Source organism: Papio anubis, chromosome 5, assembly GCF_008728515.1.
Source record: "Papio anubis isolate 15944 chromosome 5, Panubis1.0, whole genome shotgun sequence".
NCBI classification, from domain to species: Eukaryota; Metazoa; Chordata; class Mammalia; order Primates; family Cercopithecidae; genus Papio; species Papio anubis.
Genome location: NC_044980.1, coordinates 21,057,429 through 21,079,866, shown reverse-complemented (window position 1 = coordinate 21,079,866; position 22,438 = coordinate 21,057,429). Strand labels below are relative to the sequence as shown.

The following is a 22,438-nucleotide window of genomic DNA, read 5'->3' as shown; positions in this document are numbered from 1 at the left end:
CGTACTCTTCCCTAGATTTCACTTGGCCAATATCGACTTTCAGTATATTCTAGTATCTTTAAAAAGTTTGTTTTACCATACAGTACATGAATATGTAATGTAACTTTTATAATTTTGTATTTATGTTTTATATAATGTTTATTATTTAGAACTAAGAGTGAAACAATTCTGTCGTAAGCTATGTAATAGACTTTTGAAGCATTGATTTTCACTGGAGACAGAAGTCTTGATATTAACAATGCCTCAGACCACTAGGCAGGAAAAGAGTGGATGATGAAGCACTTCATTAAGAGAATGAAAACTAGCTCTTCATGCACAGAAACCATTAAGAAGACTTTTTGTCAAATTTATCACCTTGTGGTAGATAAGAGTAAATCAAAAATCAAGGATAATTGCAATTTCTCAGAAATAGGCTCCATTTGTTCCAGCCATATAGCTTCCCTTTATGATTTCTTTGCTGTTATTAAATAAAATGCATGAAAAACTAATATTATCTGAAATTTTCCACATTTGAGTGTAGAAAACAGCTTAAAACAACTCTGAAAAGTTTCATCAAAACCTCTGGTGCCTAAATATTTATGAAGAGATAAAGAGATCATTTTGTGTTTCATCTGAAATGAGAAAATAAAAAGATTTCTGTATTGATACTGTTGTTTGACAAACATTCCCAGCATCTCTCTTTAAATGGATATGGCAAGTTTATTTCTAAACAATATAAATTGATACATTCTACACAGTATAAACTCATTTATTCCATGAAATGAACCAATAAATAATAGTTCTTTAAAAATCATTGCATTCGACAACTTTTTGTCTTAACTATGAAATAGTTTACTCTGAGTTAAAATCCAAATGCATTCATTTATATGCTTTAGATGATTAGTAAATGACATTTAAAGCACCCAACATGTAGTTACAACTATAAAAACATTAAACAATTATCTTTATTATACTTAACATTTATAAAGCATTAAAATGTTTTTATATTAACATATTGTATTATTTAATTATACAAATTATTTCACTTAATGTTTATAAAATATTTATAAATCTCTATAATCTATAAAACATTAAACAAGAGCAAAAATATTATAATATTTAATTCAGTGATTGAAATCAGGATGCTGAACATCTCAATAGTTTTGATAATAGAGTTGCTCCATTTAAGAAAACAAATGTCAGTATAAATGATGAACTCTTATGTCTTAATTTATTATTATAATTCTGTTAATGCATTTAAATTTTCCCTAAATGATTCTAAATAACTAGTCTGAGTTCAGTAACTAGGTATTGCCATATTTCACATCATATGGTAATGGTATGCTGTATTCTAAATGATCTAAGCTCTACTTGAGAATGCATTAATTTTATTTTACCTCAATATCCTCTTGTTAATCTATAAAATTGTTTTCCTATCAAGGTAAAATACACGTTATATAAAATTGACCATTTTTACCATTTTAAGTGGACAATTCAGTTGCATTAAGTATGTTTACATTTTTGTCAAACCATTACACCATTTAGCCAAAACATTTCCCTCCATATCTCTTAATTTACATGTATTGTAAAAAATATGTCCTTTACAAATGATTATTTTACACGTTTCTACATGTATTTATAGAATTCATATTAAGAAAACAATTGAGTGAGAATAGAGTTGCAGGAGATACTTTAAAAGTTTTTTATTTCCTGTTCTGATATTTCTTGCTGTGTGATCCTGTTCTAAATTCTGCTTAGGGAAACATGATAAAGTTTGCCCACATGACTAATACTTTCCCAAGATTTTTGCTCTTGAGTCTATCAACCTTTCATTCAGAGATAATTATCTTCAAGTCTATCTCCCAACGAAACCTCCTCCTATAGCTTGACCGATATTATTCTTGTATGTCTTCTAAAATATGTTGGTGTTATAAAAGCTTCCTATTAAAATTAAAGCATGGGCCAATAACTTTATATTTTGAGCTAACACTTTATGATACTATACACATACTTATGCTTATGATTTGAACATTCTTTTAAAAAATTTATTTTGTATATCCCATATTATAACATGATGTTATAAGAGATACACACACACATAATAAATGGTTACTATAGTAAAACAAATTAACTTACCCATCATCTTGCTAATTCATTCTCCCTCAACCGCGCCAGGCTCCTGCTCATGGCAAAGAGAGTTATAATCTACTCATTTAGCAAAAATCCTAAATAAAATACACTATTATTAACTCTAGTCCTCATGTTGTGTATTAGATCTTTTAACTCGTTTATCTTGTATTTTTGCTATTTTGTATCCTTTGACCTACATCTCCCCATTTTCTCTCCCATACCCTGACCCTTATAATCTGTCTTTTATTCTTTACATATTTTACCTTTTTTAAGATTCCACATATAAATAAGATCACACAATATTTTTATTTATGTGCCTGGCTTATTTCACTTAGAACACTGTCCCCCAGGCCAATCCATGTTGTGGCAAATGGCAGGATCTCCTTTTTAAAGGTTGAATAGTATTCCATTATATGTGTATACCACAGTTTCTTATTCTGTTTGTCCACTGATGAACAACTACATTGTTTTCATATGTTGACTATTGGGAATAATGTTGCAATAAGCATGAAAGTGCAGATATCTTTATGAAGTGATAATTTCATTTCTTTTGGGTATAGACCCAGAAAAGGGATTGCTGGGTCATTTGGGGATGGAGGAATCTTTTGATATTAATTCAGAATAAAATCTGTAGACCTGAGTAAGACACCTCAGTTGGTGCTAGTGAAAGAAATTATATCTTCTTTCTTTAAGGGCAAAATAAGAGTCTTTTCCTACACAATAAAGTCACTCTTTTAATACTTTTTGCCAGAATGAATAAGTTGCCAGGGAGCATTAAGGCAAGGATTAATGATGGGATAGCAAAGCAAGGAAATCAAAAGATGCTAATAATAATAAGGAAAGAAAACTGTGTCAAGGAAATAAATAGTTATTAAGATAAATCAGCACATATTGTTACCTATTTTGTAATATTATGATTGTGTAGTAAAATTCCATGCCCAGGAAGGCATTGCAGGCAATCATTTTCTTGTATTCTGCATTGTCAGACTTCAAGTAGATTCTGGGTGAGTTCCATGTACTTTATTTTAGAAATCATGAGATGAACACATCAGCAAAAAGAACTAAGAAAGTTGGGCTTGAAAGGAAAATATTCCAGAGGGATGTGATATATGCCTTTAGCAAGTTGTAGAGCTGTCATGTAGAAGAGGAACTAGATGTATTCTGTGCTGCTTGAGAGGAAAAGAGCTATCAATGCATAGTGTGAGTTACAGGAAGAAAGAATTCTACCTCCATATATATATATGTATAAAAAGATAAGAAAAATACCATACATAAGAGTGATAACTCATTAGATTGTGAGTTTCACATTACTGGATGAGTTAAAGCAGATGACGAGTAATGAACTGGTGGTGTTGGATTTGATTATGTCATTTGGTGCACATGTATCTATAACATGTGACCTCACAGGTCCTTTGTTATTGGGAGACTAAGATGAATCAAGTAGGTCATCAGGTAGATCCCTGTCTAGTAGGGTGAGCTCATGAGGTCTTCAGAAGATTGTATGTGAGTTTTCTGGTATATCATTCTCTGATACATAATGCTACTACAGGACACTAGACTGACTGAAGGGATGAGAGCTTCCGGAGGAAAGAACTCCTGGAGGAAGTGACTCATAAGTCCTATAGGAGAGTGAAGGCATGGTACAGTTAGAAAGTTGGACAACATGGCCTCTAAATTTCTTACTGAAGATAACCTGATAACTCTTCTTGTCCTTCAAATACATTAGCAAAAAGTTTAAAAAATCATATACCTAATCTGTGCAATGATGAACATGACACTTGAATAAATATTATTCAGGAATGTACTCGTATTTTCTAAAAATCCATTTTACATTTTAGGCTAATTTAAGACTAAAATGAAATGAAACTCAGTAATTTTTCACAAAAAATAATGCAGAATCTGGTCTCTCATAACTCTAATATAACTGAGCCATGGAATTGAAAACAGAAACTTATATTCTCACTGCTGAAGTTAAGTTTTGAGTGCCATCGTTACTCTTTTTATCCTTCAACTTATTAGCTATCTCTAACATACTTGTGCATTAAAATACTGTTTTTAATGTTTCCTCCAAATCTTTATTAAAAACAGTTAACGATGACTTGGTAAACACTGGAGTCTATATTTAACTAGGAGAGATCTCATTCAGGTCTAATCAACAACATTTTCATGATACGATAGCTATAATACCCCTAGGTAAATACTAATAACTCCACCTTCAAAATTACATCATGAGTTATTTGGGTCAATAATGATCAAAGTTACAAGAAATATGTTAAATCATAATCTCTCTTGAAGGATAAACACTTATTTTCCATGTGTTACCTCAGCTAGTATTATGCATTACTTTACTTATTTTACTAATATATATTGAGTGCCTACTATATGCCTGGCATTCTGCTAGCTAGCCATTTTCCTGCGAAGAAAAATGCGAAGGGGCAAAAGCCCCTTCCTTCATCAACATACATTCAATTTGGGGAAACATAAAGCAAACAGAATAAACAAGGGAAATATACCGTATTTTCAATAGCCTAAAGACTAAGGAAAGAATGCTAAAGTAGAGAAAAGAATATGAAATATTAAGGAAGAGTATGTATGGTAGACAGAACAATGATTGCCCAAGTATGTTCATGTTCTAACCCCCAGGACCTGTGAATATGTTACATGGCAAAGAAGAATTAAGGTTCTAATCGTAGATAGTGGAGATGAGGTGATTATTATTATTTTACGGATAGACTCTGTGTAATCACAAGGGTTCTTGTAAGCAGAAGAAGGATGCAGAAGGGTCAGAGTCAGAAAATGATATGTCAGACATGAAGATGCTAAGCTGCTACTGCCTTAGAGGAAGGAGGAAGGAGGTCAGGAGCCAAGGAGTGCTACCGTCACCTAGAAGATGAAGAGCATTTAGAAAAAATCACAGCCCTACCCATACCCTGCCCCATGTTGGCCTCCTAACATCTAGAATTGTAAGATAGTAAGTTTATGTTGTTTTAGGCTGGTAGGTTTGTGGTAATTTGTTACAAAAGCAATCAGAAATTAATTTAGAAAGAAATTTTGGATAGAATGGCCAACACAGTCCTGTGAAGATGACTTTTAAAAAAGATCTAAAGGAAGTGGAAGAACTATAAACGAGCACCCCTTGGAAAGAACATTTCTGGCCCGGGAAGACAGTGTGCAAGCCTGCCGTGAATGAGGGAAGGAGTTGTGGAAAAGAAGATCAGAGTTCAGCAGGCAAGTGAAGATTATGTGAGGGCTTTATTCTGAAAGATGTGGACAGTCTGTGATGACTTCAGAGTGGAGGAGCTCTGTGACCTGGCTTATGCTCTGACCTCACCATCATGGCTGCTCTAGGGACAGCAGACTGGTGGCCTAAGTCTCCTTTGAACTATAAACCTCATTGAGAGGAGAATAAAGCCATTTACCCATTGTTCATCTGCCAGTCCCCTAAGTTCGTACAGTGCTGGTCTAAATCTCTAGAATTTGGAGAAAAGCAAAAAAACTTTTTCTCATATGCTATCTACAAAAAGCCATTTTCTTATTTCATGACATTATTCAGAATGATTAAGATAATGTCTGGACTTGCCTCCCCAGATATTTAGCTCCAAAGTAAAAAAGTGATAAGTTGAAAATAGACAACAACTTTTTTCAAGAAAACAAACTTCTTCTTTTGCAAAATAAATAGCTATAGGGTAAAAGAAATCAATGAAATGAATTTTTCAGGGCATGGGTAGAAGATGGGGGAAAACTACAGGAAAAAAATGAGAAGAAAATCTATATTTGGATTATGATTCACAGAGAGTAGAAGAAAAAAGAAAAGATATCACAAAATAATAAATTTACAGTGAACTAAAAAATTATAGTACATATAGGTGGAAAAAGTAACAGAGCTGGATTAAGAACAGGGAAACAGAAAACCAGACATACTCTTGAAGTGGCATCATTCTCTGGGATAATTCCCAAGGTTCCTTTTCCCATGCTGAGGAAATCAAGGATTCAGACACACAAGGAGTGAGGTTAAGAATGGAGGCTTAATAGGCAAAAGAAAGAGAAAGGATCCCCTGCAGAGAGGGGGGACCCGAATGGGTTTCTGCTTTTGTGGTGAAATGCAGCAGGTTTTATAGATAAGCTTGAGGAGGTGATGTCTGATTTACACAGGGCACGAAAGATTGGTCAGACCAGGTGTACTGTTTGCATAAGGTATGAAAAACTGGTTAGGGCTAGGTGTGCCATTTGCACAGCGTGTGAAAATCTGGCCACCCCACCCTAATCTCTTATTGAGACGGGTTCTCTACCTGGCTAGTGTCATGTTGCCTAGTTCTTTACTGTGCATGTGGTGACAAAGAAAAGGGAAGACAGAGCCTCCATGTTGAACATGCCTGGCTCCCAGGCAGCCCTTTTCTCTCCGCACAGCTGCTGGCATTCCCTGGAGCAAGCTTCTAGCTTGCTTATCTATGTCTGCAGTTCAGTTTTTCAGGCTGCTCTTTGTTAGAAAAGAAATGATTTGGACGCTGCTTTTTATTAAAAGGGAAATTTTACCAAGGACTCTTTTACTCTTACTATCTGCCTAAATAATTTCTTTCTATGTCCTTTATCAATCTGAGCCAGACATTAACTAGATGCCAGAAACAGAAAAGCAAATGAAAGGACTTCTCTCTGTCCTAAAGTGGCTTTTGGTCTGGTAAAGAAAGGTAAACAGGCAACAAATCAAAAAATGCACTAAAACATTCTACACGCTATGATTGAATCTTAGGGTGGGTACAGTCATTTCTTCCTGAAGCCATGCTGTGAGTCAGAAAAGGCTTCATAAGAAAAAAACAAAAAAAAGACTAAAGTGGAAGAAACCAGAAAGATGTCCACTAACTGGGCAGGCATTCATTGGGGAACTGAGAGAATGAGGACAAGAAGTTTGGAGAAGTTTAGGGGCTCAGTGGACCTGGAGAGAGTGGAATAGCTGGAGCCTAAGCACTCCAATGTGTGCACTTCAAGTGGCATCTTCTCACAAGCTTTGACCATTAGGAGTGGATGATTGGAATGAAGGCACTTCTTGTTGGAGTCTCACAATTCTTACTCTATTTATAGGGGCTAGGTAACATAATAATTCTGTGAATTGCATTATTCAAATGATCCCCTACCAACTTGTCATTTCTTTGAATAAACACCATCTTTAAATATATTTATTCATGTGAAATGGTATGATGGATCCTAGACTAAGTTTCAGGTTATCAATGCTGACATTACTTCTGTCATCTATACCTTAGATAAGTCAGGCTTTCCATTATTCATATAGTCGCTATGCTCCTGGAAATGAATTTAAAAAGCATATCAATCTAATCTAATCTAGTCTAATCTAATCTAATCTATCTATCTATCTATCTATCTATCTATCTCAGTAGTCTCAGGTAATAATAAGAATTAACTTATATTAAGATACAGCAGAACATTTGAAAGAAGTTTGGAATTATGGAAGATAGTCTTCGAAACTGTAGTTGCATTTGTGACTGTCACCAAATAGATGCTAGCAGAAGGTCTGTCACTATATCATTATCCATCTATCTATTTCTATAACTATCTATTTATCTGGACAGAGAGAATTGTGGAATTGTATTTTTTCTGGTTATTTGCAAACCTATATAAAAAGCTATCTACTGGGATCCAGTTAGATTAAAACATTAAGATGCAATTGAACAGAGACAAAATAGGTGTTATCAGAGTTAAGAATAGATATGTATTTTTTCCAGTGTTTCATAAAAATTGTCAAGACCTTTTGCATCACACTCACAGCCCTGCCCTCCTACTCTACCCTGTGTCTTATGAGTGACCTCTCTACTGCTTCTAGCCCTGCTATTAGTGTAATGCTACCAACTGGATGGTAGGTAGAACTCAGACAGAGGAAAGGATTGCATGTGTAGTTTGAAAGTCAATTTCTAGTGATGACCAGGGTGTGCTTCCCCTGCCCCAGCACCACTTCCATTTAAATACCGCTGTTCCAGAGGAAAAATAGTGTAGTTATGTGTATATTTTTTTTGGAGTTGGAATCTGGGTGCTAAACCAAACTCCAAATTTAACATGAGAATCTTTAAACATTGCAGTTTATCTTAATGCAGGAGAAGAATGTTTTCAAGAAGTCATTCTTTTCATAGCTACTCTGTTGTTTATTAATTTCTCAATAATTAAGCAAAAATTGATGGCATTATCTTGGGAAAAGAAGAACTTTGCATCTTAATGTTTTAATCAAACTGGATCCCAGTATATAGTTTTTTTATTTAGGTCAGCAGATAACCAGAAAGGAACAACTCCACAATTCTGTCTCTCTGTCCAGATAGATAGATAGAAAGATAGATAGATAGGTAGGTAGATAGATAGATATGGAAATACACTGATGAATAGTGATAGAAATAATTTTCATATTGGAAATTTTTATGCTAGAAATAAATTAAGAAAGATATACATAACTTTCTTATTGAAAATGAATTAAGATAGACTCGGTCAACAACAGGACAAGACATAATGCAGATGAATCAAACCCAGGTATCCATCTAGAAAATGTAAGCATTGTAAGTCAGGCAGAAGTCACATAACTTAAGGTCTGTAGAACCAGAACACTCATAGGCAGAGATGAAGAATCTTAGTTAAGAGACTTGGAAATGGAGCATCAGGAGCCTGGGCTGAAGAAAGGGCAAACACATTGGATTAAAAAGGTGTCACCCCATCTCTACTAAAAATACAAAATAAGCCAGGTGTGGTGGCACGTGCCTGTAATCCCAGCTACTTGGGAGGCTGAGGCAGGAGAATCTCTTGAATCCGGGAGGTGGAGGTTGCAGTGATCTCAGATTGCACCATTACACTCCAGCCTGGGCAACAAAGAGAGACACTCCCTCTTTAAAAAAAAAAAAAAAAAAAAAAGTGTCAGTACCTATTGATAAATAAAGTAGCAGCATCATAAAGGAAGGCTGTCTTTTTTTGCAACAATTTCCTGCCAATAGTCAGAAGAAATCTCAGACTGTAAAATTTGAATAAGCGTTTGTTAAGTAGAGAGTGGAAAATACAGGTAAAACAGGGATGTAAGTTGGTTTTATGATTTGGATTCTGCATGTTTGTTGATGGTTGATTTATTTTTGTTGATATTATATTTGTTATTTATATATGCTATTTAAAGAAAGTAGCATGTTTCTTAAAGAAAGAAACAACACTATTAAAGCCAGCTGTGTTTAAAACAAATGCTGTCCAATCTCTCCCTAAAACCATTGACTGAAGATTGGAATTTGGTATGAAATTTATTCGTGATTTTATTTGAGAATAATCCAGGAGGTTTTGGTTCTTTTACTATGAATAAATAGGAATATAAACTACTTTTACACTTGGACACCAGGACAGGAAATGAGGACAGTATGTAAATATGCACATGTACTATAAAGTTCACACTTGTAAATTTAATTATTTAGAGATTCATTCACTCAGCCAGTCACTCATTCAGTTAATTGGTTTGCATATACTCACTGTGTTCCTTGTAAATGGCAAGCACTGTCCTGGAAGCTGGAGAAACTTAGTGAAATATCTGTTGCTAAAATAACTAACGGGAATTCTGAAAGACAAAACAAAATATGTAACCAAGTTATTGAATGCATTTTTAGAAAAGAAATTAGTATTTTTATCCTAGAAAATAAACAGAAGAACAAAGAAGAAAGTAGTAATAATTGGAAATTGCATACTCATTTTAACCACTTGGTATTTTTAGCATTTATATTTTTCTCTCTAATTTTTAATGATTTCTTCTTCTTAAAGATAGGATCATGCATATAAATCGTGTCTAACTTGGTTTACTTATGAATGATGACTATTTCTTAGAGGTGATACATTGTTCTTTAACCATATTTCTCATTGTGGCACGGCATTTTATTATGTAGCTACTATAATATTTTAAATTATTTCCTAACCATTGGACATTTTCAATGTCTCACTTTTTAAAAGATATAATTATAGCTATTATGTCTCTGTTAGTGATTCTAGGTAGAATCATGTTGTTGCAGATTATTTTATTTCAGAAAACACAGCATTTGTGATATTTACTTTACATTATTGCTTTTATCTCTTAAGGTGTCATTAGAACAGCTTTGCCAAACATGGACAGAGAAGTCAAAGAACAATATCAAGTTCTCATCCAAGCCAAGGATATGGGAGGACAGCTTGGAGGATTAGCCGGAACAACAATAGTCAACATCACTCTCACCGATGTCAATGACAATCCACCTCGATTCCCCAAAAGTATGTCACCTTTCCTGCTAAGCCTAAATTATTGTGGTTTAAAAAAATTTAATGGTGTCATTGAATGCTACAGGAATGAAAATCATTTTTCTAGACACTTAGTCTTTAGGAAGCAGAAGCTAATTAAAAATTACACATCTTCAGAATTAAACATTTTGATGAGATTCATGTCTAGTGTTACTTTAGTAAAAAATAATGAGCCAATAGTTGAAGTACTGGTCTTATGCTATCAATTTTTATTAAAGTAACATCTTCAAAATAAGTTGGGATCTTACCATAGTGTTTTATTAACTGAGAAAGTAATATAAATGTGCCAAATCTAATGTAATATGGAGCTTCATACTTTTGACACATATCCCACCGTATTAGATGCTATGTAATATAATTAGCATCAGAATTCTGTGCCTTCTCTTTAGTGATTATATGTGTTGAATCATTTCCAAATATTTTCATGTATGATATTTATACTATTTACAGTACTTTAGTTCTGATTAGTTATTTCATTTTAGTTTTGTAATAGATGAAAATTGCTATAGTTCCTATGATAACAGAGTGATTCACACCTACGTCTTCTCTATAACTCTGTGTTTCTTGTTGGGAATGAGTTCTCACTTGTGTTACATGTAGTTTTCTGTTGCAGTATTACATTTAACACCAATCACTACCTGTTTTATTCCTGGTGCATTTCAGTGTCCCTAGGACTTAGAATACAGAAGCTACATGTTTCTCTCACTGGTTGTATAGGATCTTAATTAGGTCACTAGGCAGTCATTTGCATAAACAGTTAAAAAAAAACACAGTTTTTTCTCGTTCCACTCCAGGACAGTTTACGAGTTCATCTACTAAAATATATAATATTGAGGATATTTAGCTAAATGAACATTTTATTTATTCCTTTGGCTATATATATGTTTTTCCATATTTTACTACTTTGTCATTTTTTTCTTAAAATCATAAACCTCTATTTTATTGATGGAAATGTTTTAATTTAGTGACCAAAAGTCTAAAGGCCAAATGTTTTGAGTGGCAATTAGAAATAATTATACTTTAATGAATATGTTTTAGCTTGACTGAGCCATCCCACTCCCAATAAGTACATACATTTAAAAACATGTTGTACATATTAAAGGTGAACAATTTCTGTTTGTCAATTAAAATAACTAATTAAAGAAACAAGAAATAATTGTACTTTTGCATATAAATGTATCTGACAAGTGGCTACTATATAATACGCTATGATTAATAACACAGAGAGTCTTAAAGCAATGCTTTTCCTTATTTTGTTATTAAGGAAAACAGGAAAAAAGAAATTTAAAAGGAGAAAGAAATAATGCATTTGTTTCCCTAATATATGGTGTGACTAATATGATCTCGACTCTAAAAACACTAAATTTTTATTTTTTTAACTATTTAAGTGTGGCAAGCTGTAATAGCTAGTTGAGGAGGACAGATTGGGAGACTGCTCATACATATAAAGTGGCATTGTGAAATTGGGTCTTGTTTTGGGTTTTGTGCATATGAAATATGTTCAATCTAGAGTGTAGGAAATAGCCAATGTACTATTAGATAATGTCAATATCCTCATTCACATGGGTGATAGTGAGGATTCTTAAATCAGGGATACGAAGTTATAGCAAGTAGAAGAATGTAATCTTAATGGGTATGGATGAAGGCTGGTTTGTAGAAGTTGGACTGGAGACCCTGACAAAGAGACTGGGCAAAGGGGCATGATGACAATGGCTCAATGGCAAAGAAGCCAGAGTATGCTTAGGAAGCCAAGATGGCGTCCTTTACTCCCACTGAAACAAGATGGTCGTTTTCAGATCTTAACAAATGAAAGAGTGTCTGAATAAAGTAGTAGTCCTGCATGACATTTATTCAAGGTTGAATCTACAGGTCTAAGGGAAAGTCTGTGAGATGTACTTGCAAAAAATGTGGAGGATAAGGGCATTGGAACTTTTTTTTTTTTTGAGATGGAGTACTCTGTGGCCCAGGCTGGAGTGCAATGGCGTGATCTTGGCTCACTGCAACCTCCACCTCCCAGGTTCCAGCGATTCTCCTGTCTCAGCCTCCCAAGCAGCTGGGATTACAGGGGTCTGCCACTACGCCCAGCTAATTTTTGTATTTTTAGTAGAGACGGGGTTTCACCATGTTGGTCAGGCTGGTCTTGAACTCCTGACCTCAGGTGATCCACCTGTCTTGGCCTCCCAAAGTGCTGGGATTGCAGGCGTGGGCCACCTCGCCTGGCTGGCATTGAAACTTTTAAAACATTTACATATGCGTCAAGAACTTTATCATTACTATCTTGGTTACCTTTTCACATCAATACTCTAAGATCACTGTTTTTCACCTACTACTGTTAAGAAACTGAGGCCTATAAAGAATAACTTGCTGAAGATCAACAAAATTAACTGATTTAACAAAAAATCAGAAGTTCAAATTCCTTCCAGTTTAACATCATATTAAAATAAAAGTTATTAGTTTTCTTTCTCTGTCATTCTAAAATCTTAGAGCACATTTGCAAAAAAATCATGGCATATGTTGTCACCACTCATAAACAGGGAAATGAGAGGGCAGAAGAAATCTATCAAAGAGATCACTGTGATCAAATTATTTTCTGCTTATATTACATGAACACTTGGATTGTTTATTGTCTGAAACTCTAACAGGTGGGGGATATTTTGAACCAGGAAAAAGAAGAGGTTTTCACATTTTGAATGAAAAAGAAATTCATCTCCCTGAAATTTTACATGTTTTTGTGTTAAGACCTTTTTACTACACTGTCATTTTGAATTACATCCTTTAGAGGAAAAGACAGAGCAAAACATTTAAAAAGAGAAAAGCCAATTCTTTAAAAGTCAATGCTCTTTTTTCAGGAATATTTCTCATGTGGCACACTTAACCATCAAGTGTGATATAGAATTACAAACTGAAATAATAGCCTTTTCAATGTGGAAGTCAATAAAATATATTCCATTATATTCCATACGTACATAAGAAAGAATTTCCCACAACTAACTATATTTGTTCATGATTGTTCAACATTCATCCTAAAAAAAAAAACAAAAAACAAAAAAAAAACCAAAAAACTTTCTCCAGGTGACCTTTATGAGATACTCTTTTAATTGCTTAAGCAACACAGATAAATTTCTTAAAATTTACTAATCGTGGCCAGGCGCGGTGGCTCACGTCTGTAATCCCAGCGCTGTGGAAGGTCAAGGCGGGCGGATCACAAGGTCAGGAGATCGAGACCATCCTGGCTTACATGGTGAAACCCCGTCTCTACTAAAAATACAACAATTAGCTGGGCGTGGTGGCAGCGCCTGTAGTCCCAGCTACTCGGGAGGCTGAGGCAGGAGAATGACCTGAACCCGGGAGGCGGAGCTTGCAGTGAGCCTAGATCGTGCCACTGCACTCCAGCCTGGGCGACAGAGAGACTCCATCTCAAAAAAAAAAAAAAAAAGTACTAATCGTAAAGCATTTTGGCTTTCTGTATGTGACCTCTTAGTCTGAGATGGAAAAAATGTAAATGGCATAGGCATTTGTATCATGCATGTGTAGTTTCCTATTTTATTGTTGTTGTAAAATATATAGTTTCTGAGATATCACATACCAGATATCACTGCCAATTTGATATGATGATGTGATGAGGATATGGACTAATAAATCACTGTGTGTCATGCACTACAGAAAGTGAGTTGCATGTGTATTCCCACTTAACTCTCATTATGACTGTATAGCATTTTCTCACTTTTAGAAATAAAGGAGCAAGGCTATATTATTAAGAGTGGTTGGACAGATAACTTGTCTAAGAACCCTAACTTTTTTGCACTCTCCCTCTTTAATGGTAATTTGCTTTCAATGTCTGTGTTTTCCCCAAAAGATCCTACAGATAACCCAGAAAACGGTCTTCATATAAAGGTAGTAATATTGTTTCAGAAATAGAAATGATACATGGCATATGAAAAGAGCTGTTCCTGAAGTTATATAAAGACAACATAATTTATTTACAAAATGTTTTCCATAGAGTTAAATAGCTTCCATCTACTACAGCCAAGGATATCTGTAGAGGATCTCCATCTGTTAAAATAAGCTACAGAGAAGTGCTGATGGCTTCCAATACATGAATTTTAAATGACAAAACCATCTAACAAGCTGATCTAAATTATACATTGTAAGGTTAAATCAATTAAGTGATGTCGTTAATTCTCATTTTGCAAAATATTCAAACTTTTCCCACTTGGTCACTTTTTCTGTACGATAATTTTGTAAGAAATATGAAAACAAATTAAGTAAAATAAAGTACTCTGTATACAACATTTGATGAAAGGAGAGTTTTCCATTATAGAAAATGTAAAAGAGTGCGTGTGTGTGTATGTGTGTTTTCCTTTCTATTTCAATATAATAACAGATAAGATAATTGTTTGTATGGTAAATGGATTTGAACATAGAAAATAGTACATCAATAATTGTTCTAAGAAAATTTCTTACTCATAAATACAACAATATTTTAAAGCAATTCTGTTTTGATTAAATATCTACAAACGTGTTTGTATTGACAGTTTCTATTAAGAGCTATATTATTCTTTATTCTGTTACAAGTCAGTAATACTTCATTTACATAATAATTGCAGAATAAAACATAGTTGTATTATATCATAGTTTATTAACTTGTTAACACCTGAAGATATAAAAATTCTTATTATCCTGAAATTGACAAAAAATGTCAAAATAAAATTGAAGTAGTAAAAGCATCAGCCAAAATGCTTACAGAACAGTGAACAATATTTTGTCTTTGTTTATGTAAGCTGTCAGATTAAAAACAACATATATATGTATGTGCGTGTATATATGTACACATACATATGCATCTATATGTTTTTTCTTCTCCTGTAGATTTAATGACATAGAAAGACTATAAGATGTCCAGGTTAATTATTGAATTATTAAAGATAACATGCTAATAACTGTACTTTTATTCAGTTAAAAATATTGATACGTTTAAGTAAAATATATTTTCTCTTTTCATCCTGTCATTAATGTATTTGGCACCCAGGTTCTTTTATGATCTTGAAATCTACCACAGGTCTTTTTTTTAAATAAATGTTTTTTAAAATATGTAACGTATAAAGATTTTAGAATAAACATGAATTCAGCTACACCTTGATGTGGCCACGAAGTCTATTTCATTGTTTACCATTTGGCATTCTTAAACCTGGAAAATGGTAAACTTCTAGGGTTAAAATTTTCTTGATAAAATCATATAATAAGTCATTTTGCATAAATAGCGAAAAGCTAATTGAATTTTGACAGTTACATTTTGCCATATAAAAACACATCTTTATACTTTGTCAGGTACTTAATGTTTGACTGTCTTAATATCTGAGATTACCTGCTAAAAAACAAGTGTTCTGTGATGTAAATTCATTTGTGTATATATGTGTGTATATATATATACACACACACACATATATATACATTCTGCGCATTCATAACTCTTTATAAATTGTTATAAAGCTAAACGTGTGTGTGTGTGTGTGTGTGTGTGTGTATGTATATTCATAGAGTCTCAAAGTCATGAAATCATACTCTAGGATAAAATATTTCCTGTTATTTGAGTCCAGAGAAGGCAATCTGCTACCCACAATGTGCTGCTGACTTTGTTACTGTTGTGAGTAAATTATATGCCTCTCTCACCTCCCATATTTCCTGGGAAGTCTGGTTAAGAGTCTATTGCCTGCCTGCACAACAAGTGCAAACAACTGATAACACCCCCAGCATGCACATAAATGATTCCCCAGAGGGTGAAACAAAGGTGAATTGCCACTCTTATCACTATCTGCGGTATGCTCTCTTAAGTAAATGGATGGAAAATAAAAAGATGGTTGCAAGGACTCTGAAAGAAAATGCCAAGGAAGTATGGCTAAAATAATGGCTCTTAGGTGAAATCTACTACTATTAAATGAGGATAACTACTTCAGCTTATTCAAATAATTGAGGTTGAAGAGATGGTGTGGGCCAATTTGATCTGCAAGGTTAATGTATAATTATCTATCATATAATTTAATAAAGAAGTTTTGACTACAAAATGAATGGTAAGGTTTTCCTTAATCGAGAGCAGGTGGAGGTTTTAAATAGTAATACAAAAAGTTCATGATATGTTAATGTTTCAATTATACAAATACGTGTTTGTTTCTAAAATGTAGGACTGGTGCTTGTTCAGCATCAATTTTAGTATACAATTTAGTTCTCACAATTCTATTTCTACTAATGTTTAAGTAATTTCAAACAGATAACACTTTGCTAGCATTCTTTGATGACAAATTTACCTAATCTACTGTTTTCAGGACCATGCTTTTCTTCTAAATATCTCCAGCGTAGGAAGAGAATGTAATTTTCAAAAGTAGTATTTGGGACATTATTAATATTTTAACCTGGATTATTTAGATACTGTACATGAATATATTACCTTTTTGGTCAATATTTCCCAAAGATATGGGTAAGACAAAAATAGACAAATAGAACTTTGATGTTGTGTGTATTTATGTGTATGCATATATATGAGATATATATGTTTTATGAATTGTGTGTACGCGTGTGTGTGTATCCTCTCACTTGGGGGTGGAAACATTTAAAAGGCATAAAAAATAAAACTGTAAATATAAGCATTTAAAAATATTAAACAAAAAGCCATGACCTTGTATTCGGGTACTCCCTGAGTCTCATAATAATTATAGGCATGAGTAATGGAAAAAAGTCATCACATTTGATGACACTATTCCTGTTTTTGAAAAATAAGCCAAGACACGTTATAAAACCAGCTTTTCTTCTAAGTGGAATAAACACATCTAATTTAATTACCAAATAGGTCTTTTGTCTACTTCAATAAAAGTAAACAAAAATGACTACGTGCTGAAGGTAACGCATGGCAATGAGAACGTAGACCCCACTCTCCAGCAGATCTTACAGTGGCTCTCAAATTACATTTGCCTGAAGAATCCCTTGGGATCCCATATCCCCAGTGAGGGAAGTTTTGTTTCAACTGACATAGCTTGGACCTAAGAAATCTAAATTTTAGATAAGTGTTGTGGTAAATTCTGATACAGGTAGTCTACAGAGCAAATCTGAAGATCACTGGTTTACTGTGATGAGCCAGCAAGTGCTGATTCCTTGAATAATGTGTATGAATATATATGAGATACATGATATACATATATTATATATCATATGAGATATATATTATATAATATATTAATATATGATATGTAATATATGATCAATATATAATGATCATATATGATATATTTTATATAATGTATATACCATGTATATCATGTGTAATAAGCATTTCCATTACTTATTAGAGTGAATAAGTTAGTAAGTTAATTGTGTATCTCATGAGAATATTTTGTATTCATGCAAAATTGTAGTCCTACAGATATATTTGGGTAAAGACTAAATATTAAAATGTATTCATTTTAAACTAACTAAACAAACAAACACTCATATATAGTGGTATATCTTGTTTAGATGTCTTCCAAATAGCTTAACACTGCCAGATACAGATGCTTCGAGGCTAACGTTGGAACTGAATGCAATTTGAATGCAAGCTCAGAAAAAAACACTGTGCTCCAGATTCTCCCACAAGGAGATCATGAGTTTCACTGGGCTATATATAGGCCGATGTAAGCATACAAAAAGAAAATTAACAAATTAAAAAAAAATTTCTCATGGCTATTATTATTACTATCACATTGTCCTTTGCTAACGAGAGCATGAATCATTTTTAAGTGGTGCTGAACATTTTCTTTGACTTACTTAGTTCTGTTCACCATGTGCTAAAGGACAAAGATTGTAACATGACTGTTTCATGGTGCCGTTAGCAGAGTCTCAGAAGAACCTAGCATATGAGCAATAACATTGACAGGTCCCTTAGAAATATGACCTTTAGTTTTAAATCATTTTTTTGAAAGATATTAAATAATGCTTAAAATTGAAGTGATATTAAAGATATTGCCCCTAATCTGACCAATGTTATAAAAAATAATGTTAAAGCCCATGGGTCCATTTAATATTTATAATATTTGTTAAGGTTAATCTGTCTACTTTCCAGCTCACTTTAAGTGACTTTTTTAGAACTTAAAATATTGGCAGAGTGGCATGAATAATATAGTGTTATGTAGTCTACCATACAACTCAAATATGAGACTTTACCTATGAGAGATTAAAACCTGTAAGTTCCTAAACAGGCAAACAAATTAAAACATAAGAAAACCTGAACTGGAAAGCTCTTCTGTCCCCACCTTTTGGCCTTTCTGCAAACATAGGAGAAAATTGTCTCTCTTGACAATCCCCTGAGAATCAGGGCAAGTACATGGATACTAGAAACAGAACTTATCCAACTTAGTCATAATAAAACATCTGACTGTGATCTACCCATACCTCTCCTTTACTTACTAAGTCTGCAAGTTCACAAGTCCTTAGCCTGCTTTTCTGAATTTGGCTACTGGAACTGCATTAGCCAGTTCCCAGATTTCCCCAGGTGGTACATTTGCCACTTCTCTTTAGAGAATAAGGCAATTATTACAGAGAGAAGAGCAGCTCACATATATTGCACCTGTACTATGTAAAGACACCATTAAAATTGCATATTAATTTCCTTAATCCGTATGAGTAGGTTCTATTTATTTGTATATTTTTAGAAGAGGAAACTGAAAGAAAAAGAGATAGTGAGAGATGGAGCCAGAAACTTTGTAGTTACATGTATGATACAGCAGAACGTAAGTGGATAGCACATTAGAGCTATGGTATTGATGTTTATGAAAATATAGATTACTGCTTCCAACATCAGAATTGTCCCAGTAGCTAGGAGTAGGGGCCCTAAACATGAATATGGGGCTTTCAATCCACTGCTCCACTAATCAAAACTGAAAAGACATTGTTTTAAAGTATCTCTGTGTGTGTGTGTGTGTATGTGTGTGTGTGTATATATATACACACATATATATATATACATATATATATATATATATTTTTTTTTTGAGACAGAGTCTTTCTCTGTCACCCTGGCTTGGAGTGCAGTGGTGCCATCTCGATTCACTGCGACCTCCACCTCCCAGGTTCAAGCAATTCTCTGCCTCAGCCTCGCGAGTAGCTGGGATTTCAGGCACCCGCCACCATGCCGGGCTATTTTTCTTTTTTTGTATTTTTAGTAGAGACAGGGTTTAACCATCTTGGCCAGGCTGGTCTTGAACTCCTGACCTCATGATCCACCTCCCTCAGCCTTCCAAAGTGCTGGGAATAGAGGCATGAGCCACTGCACCTGGCCATTGTGAATATTTTTAAGCTTATAAAGTGATTTGTAAAGCACAGAAGGACTAGACTCTTGGAAAGGTACAGATGGGAAACGCAGCTCTGCTATTTACTCACTGGGGCCTGAGTAAACTGAATAAACTCTGACCTGAAGCTTTTACATAATCAAATTGAGATAATAAATAGGGTGATCAGCTATACTTGTGTGCCAGAGATAATTCCATTTTATACCTATGACCTCAAATTAATTACTCAGACTGATTTGTTTTACTCTCAAAAGTGGCTCTGTTTGGCTTATAAATTATATAGCCATATTAATAATAATATATTGTGCTTCTGGGAGAATTAAGTAAATCAATACAACTAAAATATCTGACAGTAAAGATGTTTATTTTTAATTTTTTCCTTCTCCTTGTCCCTCTTACATTTTCAAGAGAAGTGAGAGTCAAAGAAGCGTTTCCCTTTTTTTTTTTTTTTTTTTTTTTTTTTTTTTTTTTTTTTGAGAAGGAGTTTCACTCTTGTCACCCAGTCTGGAGTGCAATGGCACGATCTCGACTCACTGCAACCTCCACCTCCTGGGTTCAAGCAGTTCTCTTGCCTCAGTCTCCCAAGTAGCTGGGATTACAGGCGCCCACCAACATGCGCAGCCAATTTTTCTATTTTTGGTAGAGATCAGGTTTCACCATGTTGGCCAAGCTGGTCTTGAACTCCTGACATCAGGTGATCCACCTGCCTCGGCCTCTCAAAGTGCTGGGATTACACATGTGAGCCACCACACCAGGCCCAAAGGAACATTTCTAAGAGACAAAAACATAGAAGTGATCAATGAGGTTTGGAGAATGGATATACTTAGCCAGATTTTAAAAGACGTAGCTCTATTTAAGTCTTGTGTATAAGAAAACCCAGGTAGGAGAATGAAGTTACGAGGAGGACTTTAAACACAACCTCCTCAATTCTTTAATGCATAGATTTCAGATGGCAACGGCAATCTTTAGTCACAGATGTGAAAGCATCCTAAAGTCACCATTTATTTCACAATGTTTACAGTTCTCTATTTCCTATTTGCCTTATTATTGGTCTTAGAAATTATATAGACAAGGAAATGAGACTTCTAACGTAGTTCTTTTTTTTTTTTTTTTTGAGACGGAGTCTCCCTCTGTCGCCCGGGCTGGAGTGCAGTGGCCGGATCTCAGCTCACTGCAAGCTCCGCCTCCCGGGTTTACGCCATTCTCCTGCCTCAGCCTCCCAAGTAACTGGGACTACAGGCGCCCGCCATCTCGCCCGGCTAGTTTTTTGTATTTTTTAGTAGAGACGGGGTTTCACCGTGTTTGCCAGGATGGTCTCGATCTTCTGACCTCGTGATCCACCCGTCTCGGCCTCCCAAAGTGCTGGGATTACAGGCTTGAGCCACCGCGCCCGGCCCCTAAAGTAGTTCTTTAAGAAAGTTAACAGGAATCTGAGCAATATTAAAAACCACGGAAACAAAAGACCTGGTACTAAGAAATATATTTTGTTAACAAATGCCAGACACAAGGGAGTGTATCATTTCAGGAATAATGTTTCATTCACTGCAAGTTTCATTACAGTATAAAGGAAAAAAACCTGTCATTTTCATTTTGCACTGCATAAAGAAGATAAAATTTTTAATTTCTTCTCTTCAAAAGATAGTGTAAAAATAGGGAGGGTTTTTTTTTTTGGTATTTATTTTTTTATTTATTTATTTATTTTGAGATGGAATCTCTCTCTCTAGCCCAGGCTAGAGTGTGGAGTGAAGTGGCATGATCTTGGCTCACTGCAGCCTCCACCTCCTGGGTTCAAGCTCTTCTCCTGCCTCAGCCTCCTGAGTCGCTGGGATTACAGGCATGCACTACCACACCTGGATAATTTTTGTATTTTTAGTAGAGACAGGTTTTGCCCTGTTGGCCAGGCTGGTCTTAAACTCCTGACCTCAGGTGATCGCCCACCTCGGCCTCCCAAAAGGCTGGGATTATAGGCGTGAGCCACCACACCCAGACAGGTAGGGAGATTTTTAAGTTAATGCACATTTATACCATCTGGAGTAAAAACAATGTATTCCTAAATATTTAGACTATTGCAAAAAAAAAAAAAAAAAAAGGACATATGATTTATGTATGCATAGAAGTGTGAAACAAATAAAATTGCAAAGACAAAAGGAAAAATATCATCAAAATGTGGCTTTAGGTTGTCCCAGAAAGAATAATAGATTTTATACATAGAAATATGTGAAGTAGTAGACAAGTAAAACATTTTAGGTAAAAGCAGGAAAACAAGGATAACAGAAAATATTTTTTAAAAATGCAGGAAATGACAGAAAATTTAAACCATTGTGTCCATATGTGATATATGATGAATATTCACAAATCAAATTTGCAAATTGGTGAATGAGTTGTTATTGAAATAATTAGTTTTGGCTAAAAGAAAGCAAAATATACATAGGAAAAGAGCATTACCAAATTTCATCTTTTTTAGACAACTCTCCTCATGTTTCAGAAGAAAACTAGTGAGAAGTCAAACTTGTGAGTAAGCTGACTTAAAATTTTCAATGCTTTTGGCCAGGCACAGTGGCTCATGCCTGTAACCCCAGCACTTTGGGAGGTCGAGGCGGGTGGATCACCTGAGGTCAGGAGTTCGAGACCAGCCTGACCAATATGGTGAAACCTTGTCTTTACTAAAAATACAAAATCAGCTGGGCCTGGTGGCAGGCGACTGTAGTCCCAGCTACTTGGGAGGCTTAGAC

The 22,438-nt window shown here is 34.5% G+C and overlaps 1 protein-coding gene across 5 annotated transcripts in view; it reads left to right on the top strand.

Moving 5' to 3' along the window:
- Positions 1 to 22,438, top strand: part of CDH12 (cadherin 12) — a 1,145,481-nt gene that overhangs the window by 1,030,407 nt on the left and 92,636 nt on the right. For all 5 annotated transcript variants that reach the window (XM_031666714.1, XM_031666715.1, XM_031666713.1 and 2 more), the window contains one exon: positions 10,201 to 10,368. In XM_031666714.1, the coding sequence (XP_031522574.1) occupies positions 10,201 to 10,368 (168 nt within the window). The remainder of the gene's footprint in view (positions 1 to 10,200; positions 10,369 to 22,438) is intronic.